The 7,612-nt window shown below is 57.1% G+C and overlaps 1 protein-coding gene across 1 annotated transcript; it reads left to right on the top strand.

Moving 5' to 3' along the window:
• On the top strand, positions 787–6,817 carry RABGGTA (Rab geranylgeranyltransferase alpha subunit). The gene is made up of 17 exons (XM_018054638.1): positions 787–1,148; positions 1,462–1,516; positions 1,676–1,786; positions 2,166–2,290; positions 2,481–2,668; positions 2,926–3,129; positions 3,435–3,518; positions 3,605–3,687; positions 3,776–3,877; positions 3,981–4,086; positions 4,183–4,234; positions 4,377–4,465; positions 4,568–4,656; positions 4,752–4,868; positions 5,482–5,595; positions 5,854–5,941; positions 6,593–6,817. Exons 2-17 carry the CDS (start codon positions 1,514–1,516, stop codon positions 6,739–6,741), a joined length of 1,704 nt encoding a protein of 567 aa, XP_017910127.1. The 5' UTR covers positions 787–1,148; positions 1,462–1,513; the 3' UTR covers positions 6,742–6,817.

Here is a 7,612-nt window from a genome sequence, read left to right as displayed (position 1 = left end):
TGTGCTGATCTGAGAGAATCAGAGTCTTTCCCAAAAAGCTTCATGGAAGGGTTTTTGGCAGAGACACATCACAATCGAATCTGCATTTCAGAAAGGTTGACTCAGCAACACAGAGATAAAGGGATGACAGTGTGAAAATGAGGGGACATTGAAAAGACTTTCAACTATCTCTGGAATAAATGAACTGAAATTCTTGGCACAGTGGGAACGGAGGGGGTATTTATGAGATATCATGGAAAAGGGCGGAGGCCATCCACTGATATAGGTAACATGAAGGCCAAAGGTGAGACTGGAAGGGGAGGAGCCAATGATACTTTTTGACTTCTGGAGTTCCAGGTGTCTCTTGAACACCGGGGTGATACCTAATAGGCTTATGAATATGTGTGTGTCTGTATTTTTTTTTTCCATTATTACAGTTTGCAAGACATGTGGACTGGAGATACAAGTTTGAGTGCCATTGGTGTACAGGTAGCAAGAGTGTCGATGTAGTCACTCAGAGAAAGTGTGGGCCAGGACTGAGCTCTGAGGAGCTCCAGCTCCAAGCAGTTTAAGGCTTGGATTTGTGAACATTCTTCCAGGAGCAGGGTGTGAAGAAAGAAGTAGTAGGAAAGGAGATCAACATCATTTAGAGGAAAACAAGCTGAAGAGACGAGAAGAGAGGGACGAAACTGCAGGAGAGACCAGAACACGGTGTCAAGTCGAGGAAAGTCAGTAGCATCAAACACTGCAGAGGTCAACGGAAACTTCATGTTAGGTTTGGCAACTAAGAGGTGGCCAGTGCGGTCAGAGTGAGGTCACTCGAGCGCTGAAAGGGTGGTTTCCGGCTGTGGAAGAAATTTTTTCAACTGAAACTCAGTTTGAGCAGCTGGCTGGGAACTGCACCCCCCGCTGCTTTCCCGAGCTCATCAGAGTTAAGCGTTCACACTAACACACCAGAAGGCTAACAAGGACTTGGCGTTTTCGAACAGAGCGCGCAGGAATCCTGCGCAGGCGCTTCCGGAGTCGGAAGCTCTCCTGCGAGCCTCTCCCCAGGCCTGCAGAGGGCGCTGCGCCTCGGAGAAGCCAGGGCGTGACGCCGCTCTAGCCAGCGCTCGGGCTCGGTGGCGGGCGCCGCAGCTCCGCGTCCCGCTCGCCTCCTCCCAGCACAGGTGGGTCCGCCCGCGGGGGGCAGCAGTGCTTGGGAACCTTGGGGCGGGCGGGTAGCGGCAACCTCTGGGCACAGAGTGGTCTCCATAAGCTAAGTGCCCCAACTCGGGCCCAGCTCCGGCGGATCGGGCTGTAGGCAGGGCCGCACGTGTGCAAGACCAGTTCGGGTGGGTTCCTCCTGGACTTGCAGTGTCTGTCCCGGGACCCCTTAACACCCCAGGGGTCTCCGCCCGGGCTTGCTCACGGTTTCCTGGGGACATCGAGGGGCGGGGCTCCGAGGGGCGGGACTCCCATGATTGACACGTCTTTCGCCAGGTTTCACGGGCACCACTGGACCCTTCCCCTGCCCTGAATCTGAGCCAGCACCATGGTGAGAACCCTGAGCCCAGCTCCTCACCTCCGCATGCGCACGCCCTTGCCCTTGTCCGGCGTGGGCTTGCCTCCGTTGCCCGATATAAACCTGGGGCTCCGCAGGGGTGGTTCCGGTGGGTCTGCCCCAGCAAGGCAGCCTGCACTCTTGCAACCATAGCACGGGCGCCTGAAGGTGAAGACATCGGAAGAGCAAGCGGAAGCCAAAAGACTAGAGCGGGAACAGAAGCTGAAGCTATACCAGGCAGCCACCCAGACTGTCTTCCAGAAGGTGGGGCCCTCGGAGGTAGTCCCCTCCCACCGTGGCTCCCTTAGCATAGCACTTGACCAAGAACTGCGCCTTAGAGTCAGGTTGCTTGAATCCACATCTGGGTTCTATCACTTACTAGCTGTGTGTCCTTAGGCAAGCTACTGAATCTGTTTGGACCTCAATTTGCCCATCTGTAAAACAGGGCTAACGATTGTACTTACTGCATAAGGCTGTTGTGAAAATCAATGATTGCAAGATTACATATTATCCCATAAAGGGCTTTATATAGTACTTGTAGTAAAGTGTGGCATTCACAGAACATTCAGTAGTTCTATTTATGTTATGGAGCTCTGTAGAAGAAGAGTGATGTGATCCCTGATCCTGTTATCTATCTTCTCAGCGCCAGGCTGGAGAGCTGGATGAGTCAGTGCTGGAACTGACAAGCCAGATTCTGGGAGCCAACCCTGACTTTGCCACCCTCTGGAACTGTCGACGAGAGGTGCTCCAGCAGCTGGAGGTCCAGAAGTATGTAGAGGTTAAGGGCCCAAGGAAGATGGCCCTCGCTCTGGCCCTGCCCGGCCTAGGTCCAGGGGTGGGAGAAGAATGGGGCAGCCAGGGGCATAGGCAGAGGGCAGTGGAGGGCTAGGTGCAAAAAGTCAAGGGTGAAATGAGACTGGGTGTTGGAGGGCCCTGACCCCCATTCCTCTGGGCACAGGTCCCCTGAGGAGTTGGCCACTTTGGTGAAGGCAGAACTGGGCTTCCTGGAGAGCTGCCTGAGGGTGAACCCCAAGTCTTATGGTACCTGGCACCACCGCTGCTGGCTGCTGGGCCGCCTGCCAGAGCCCAACTGGGCCCGGGAGCTGGAGTTGTGTGCCCGCTTCCTCGAGGTTGACGAGCGGAACTGTACGTGCCTGCAGATTCTGTCTCCCTGCCTACACCTGCCCCATGTCCCGGTACTAGGGCCTCAGTAAGGTCCAGAGTTGGGAGGGATGGCCAGGATGGGTCCACTGAGCTGATGACACAAGGGATGACAAGGCCAAATGTGTCCTCCATGGAGGGCACAGAGGTGTTTCTTGGGGTTGCCAAGGGGATGCCATGGTCCCAGCCAGGCAGCTCTTCTTGCCCTGCTTCTGAGATGTGTTGTCTGCCTATCCCCCCAGTTCACTGCTGGGACTACCGGCGGTTTGTGGCTGCACAGGCAGCTGTGCCCCCTGCAGAGGAGCTTGCCTTCACTGACAGCCTCATCACCCGAAACTTCTCCAACTACTCCTCCTGGCATTACCGCTCCTGCCTCTTGCCCCAGCTGCACCCTCAGCCAGACTCTGGACCCCAGGGGCGCCTCCCTGAGGATGTGCTGCTCAAAGGTAAGCAGGGTCAGGGAGTGCTTGAGAGGACTTTCCCATGCTGCTCTTCTGACCCTGATGCCTAGGCCTGCTCCTGAACCTACCACTCGGGAAAATGCCTGGCTCTGGGGATGCATAAGATCCAGCCCCTGGCTGCAGAGAGCCCAAGTGTCCACTTGGCTCCTGATGTACGCAGCGCCTGGGTAAGGCTGGCATATAAGTGAAACTGAAGGCAGGAAGTTCTCCAAAGAGAGGGCAGTATGTGGGGGTAGACAGGAGCCCAGAAGGGTCCTAACCAAAGCACCATGCCTCCTTGGCCCCTGCAGAGCTGGAGCTGGTGCAGAACGCCTTCTTCACTGACCCCAATGATCAGAGTGCCTGGTTCTACCATCGCTGGCTCCTGGGACGAGGTGAACAGTAGGGAAGAAGTGGGGGATTGGAGCCAAGAAGGAATGGAAGGATATTTAAGGAGACCTGAGACTGTTTCTTCCCACAGCTGATCCCCAGGACGCCCTGCGCTGCCTGCACGTGAGCCGGGATGAGGCATGCCTGACTGTCTCCTTCTCTCGGCCTCTCCTCGTGAGTCCCGAAGCTTTTGCTGAAGGGTACCGTGGATGGTGGGCCTGGTGCCGTTGGAGTGATGGTCTGTCTCTGTCCCCTGCATCAGGTGGGCTCCGGCATGGAGACCTTGCTGCTCATGGTTGATGAGTCACCCCTGGCTGTGGAGTGGAGGACCCCAGAGGGCAGGAACCGGCCTAGCCACGTCTGGGTATCCCAGGGTTGGTGGGTGGAGTCGGGGCTGGGACAGGGCTGGGGTGGGACAGTCAGAAAAGTGGTGCAGCCTGGGCTTTCTCTTAACCCCGTGCTCCCAGCTCTGTGACCTGCCTGCCACCTCCCTCAACGACCAGTTGCCCCAGCATACATTTCGTGTCATTTGGACGGCAGGCGATGCCCAGAAGGAGTGTGTGCTCTTAAAAGGTGAGCCAGCCTGCAGCCTCCCCCCTTTGCAGCAGCGCCCCCCATCCCTGTCTTCCTCTCATGGGTGTCCTCTCCTACCCCTGCTCTGTCTCTCAGGCCGCCAAGAGGGCTGGTGCCGAGACTCCGCCACGGATGAGCAGCTCTTCAGGTGATGAGCACAGGGAAGCACACGGATAGGAGCAGGGCTGTGCACTCTGGGCAGCTGGGTGGGATGCTGAGGGCTCAAGCAGATGTCTCAGACTGGCTACTGGGGATGACCAGCACTGCTCCCCCACCCTGCCCACCCTCAGGTGTGAGCTGTCAGTGGAGAAGTCCACCGTGCTACAGTCGGAACTGGAGTCCTGTAAGGAGCTGCAGGAGCTGGAGCCTGAGAATAAATGTGAGGCCCGATTCCCCTGAGCTCCTGCTTCTCTGAGGGCCCATCCTAGGCAGGCTCCTTGCCAGGAGGATCCCTCCGTCCTAATCCCCACCCTCTCCCCAGGGTGCCTGCTCACCATCATCTTGCTGATGAGGGCGCTGGACCCCCTGCAGTACGAGAAGGAGACCCTGCAGTACTTCCAAACCCTCAAGGCAAGTTGGGTCCATGGGAGTTAGCACGGGGGCAGCCCAGCACGCAGGGGCCAGGCAGCTGACACACAGTCCCTGTGCCCTCTTCTCCCCGCCAGGCTGTGGACCCAATGAGGGCAGCGTACCTGGACGACCTGCGCAGCAAGTTCCTGCTGGAGAACAGTGTGCTCAAGATGGAGTACGCGGAGGTGCGCGTGCTGCACCTGGGTCACAAGGTAGGGCGTGCGCATGCGCCTTCCCCACCCTCACCCCGCTGGCCCGCCTCCCTCTTCCTCAGGACTGGCTGTGTCTATATCTGCTCCTCAGGCCTCAGCCAAGACACTCACCGTCCCCCGCTTTGCCTTCCTTCTCACGTGCCCTTCTGGACATTTCCTTAGCTCATTCCATGCTTCTCTCCCTGGGGCAGACCCCAACACCTAACAGCTGAATAGTTCTCAGAGATTCCTGACAAACTCCTGACTCTGTTTTTCCTCTGTAGTGGTTCCTAATCAATCTCCCTAACACCTTATTTTTAACATGGTGCTGCTGCCCACCTTTGCTCCCACCAATCCAACTCCGGGCTCACTGGGCCCTCTCCCGCTGGTATCTGTGTTCATCCCAGCACCGTGTACCTGCCCCGCTCCCTGCACTACAGGCCACCCCGACCCCGTGTCCTTGATCAGGAGCATGTACTACTGGGGGTGGTGAGGTATGCTTCCCAGCTGCTCCCTCCTGTCCTCAGCTGGGGACCCCCCAGGGCCTGTGTGGGGCGCACTGGGCAAAGGCCTGATAAACGACAGCTGAGAGCTGTCCTCCAGGCCTCGCTGGGTATCTCGTCCCCCTCCTCAGGATCTGACGGTGCTCTGCCATCTGGAGCAGCTGCTCTTGGTCACTCACCTTGACCTGTCACACAATCGTCTCCGAGCCCTGCCCCCTGCTCTGGCTGCCCTGCGCTGCCTTGAGGTAAAGCCCCCAATCCTCTGTCATTGTTCTGGGTTTCCCTTTCCCCTTCCTCCACCTCACAAATCACTCCACCCTACTAAGAGATGCCCGGGTCCTCCCAGCCCCCACAGATGACCCCAGCCTTCTCTTCTGTCACCCAGCCTGACCCGAGGAGCCTTTCCATGCCCTGTAAGCTGATCACCCTGGGCTCCCCGGTGGCTTGTACAAATCCCATACTGACAGCTGCCTACCTACCTGCCTTGTCTTCCCTGCTCCCAGGTGCTGCAGGCCAATGATAATGTAATTGAATCCCTGGATGGTGTCACCAACCTGCCCCGGTTGCAGGAGCTTGTCCTGTGTAACAACCGTATCCTTCCGTCTGGGTGCCATTCAGACAGCAGGGAGGGCAAGGTGCCACACCAGGAAGGGATGGCCAAGAGGCAGGGCGGGTATGCCCTGGGCGTGAGGAGGGGGCATTGGCCATCTGAACTGAGGAGAGGATAGCCTGGCACTGTATGAGGCTGTTATTGACTCTCACTGGTAGAGTTTTGCAGGATGGAAGGAAGTGACTCCCTCAAACCTAAGTTCACAAACCACTGCCTACAGATGTTCTTGGGTACCACATCGTATGTTTAAAATCAGGAGGTTTTATATTCTTTAAAAATCTAGAATTCTGATTATTCTCAAATGTGTAAGTTGAAGCACGCTTTGGCCTGCATTTCCACTTGGGAGCCCTTGGCCACTGATGAATCATGGGCGCCTCTGCAGCAGGGGCTGGCTTTCCCCTTGGCCACAGTTTCCACCACTCCTCCGGGACCATATCCCCTCAGGGTCCTGTGCCTCCTGCCTGGCTCCCAGGGGCAGGTATCTGCAGCCTAGAGGCCTGTGTCCTACAGGGAAGTGGCCAAGGGGCCCATCCAGCGGGTTGCTCAGTAGCAGTGCTCGATCTGCAGTGACAGGTGTTCAGGAGCAGGCGGATCTGGAGAACCAGCTGAGCTTTCCTTGACTCCTGCCCAAGGCCTCCAACAGCCTGCGGTGCTCCAGCCTCTCGCCTCCTGCCCCAGGCTGACCCTCCTCAACCTGCAGGGCAACCCGCTGTGCCAGGCGGAGGGCAGCTCGGAGCACCTGGCCGAGCTGCTGCCTTCGGTTAGCAGCATCCTCACCTAAGAGGCCCTGCCCCCACCCTTGCCCTTTAACTTATTGGAACTGAATAAACAATGAGGAGGTCCCTGAGCACTGCTAAGCTGCTGCCGCCACCACCGTTATTGCTGTCACCACTGCTTTTCTGGACAAGAAAGGGAGAGAGATGTGTCGGCTCCCCCGCTGTGCTTCCGTTTCATGCTCAGTCTTGCTGTTCCCTGTCGGGGAGAAGCAGAACCTCCATGTTGGGGGCAGAATCAGGGCCACGGCTGGATTGGAGTCTGCCTTCTGCTTTGGGGCTGGGCTGCGCCTAAGCTCCAGGCTGGCATCAGGTTTGGGTTCAGGTTCTAGTTTGAGTGGGGCTACAAAGCACCTGGAAGTCTCTCCAACTAGAAAGGCTGAGAGAAGTTTCTTCTGTGATCTGTGTCCCTTCCAGACACCCTGTCTGCCCTGGCTCTCCTTCACCAAAGCTGTTCCCAGGAGGTGTGTTCAGGGCGCCCTGGCTCCACTGTCTTATAACAACACTATTAGTCTCCATGAGTAGCATGCCCAGGATAAAGAGCCCTTGAAAATACTTGATCCCATTTGATCCCCGCAAGCTCTCAGGGCTGAGATGATTAGGCCCATTGTGCTGATGAGGAAACTGCTGTTCAGACGTACCCAAGGTTGCTGAGCTCAAGTGCTGGAGCCAAAGCTGTCTTTGTAACTTGGTCTGGGATTCCAGATTCATGTTCTTGCTTCTGGATTGGGCAGAACCTGGCCTTAGGTCCTAAAGTACAAAGATAGTATCTTTTCCCAGGGTCCCCCCTCCAACACACACAAGTACCTTGTCCTGACTCTGAAAGCCCTGCGGCACTTGAGCCTCCTGGGACGAAAGGGGAGTGGCTCAGGGGTGAGG

This window comes from Capra hircus, chromosome 10 (assembly GCF_001704415.2).
Source record: "Capra hircus breed San Clemente chromosome 10, ASM170441v1, whole genome shotgun sequence".
Taxonomy (NCBI): domain Eukaryota; kingdom Metazoa; phylum Chordata; class Mammalia; order Artiodactyla; family Bovidae; genus Capra; species Capra hircus.
The sequence above is the reverse complement of the archived record's forward strand: the minus strand, read 5'-3'. Positions and strand labels throughout refer to the sequence as shown.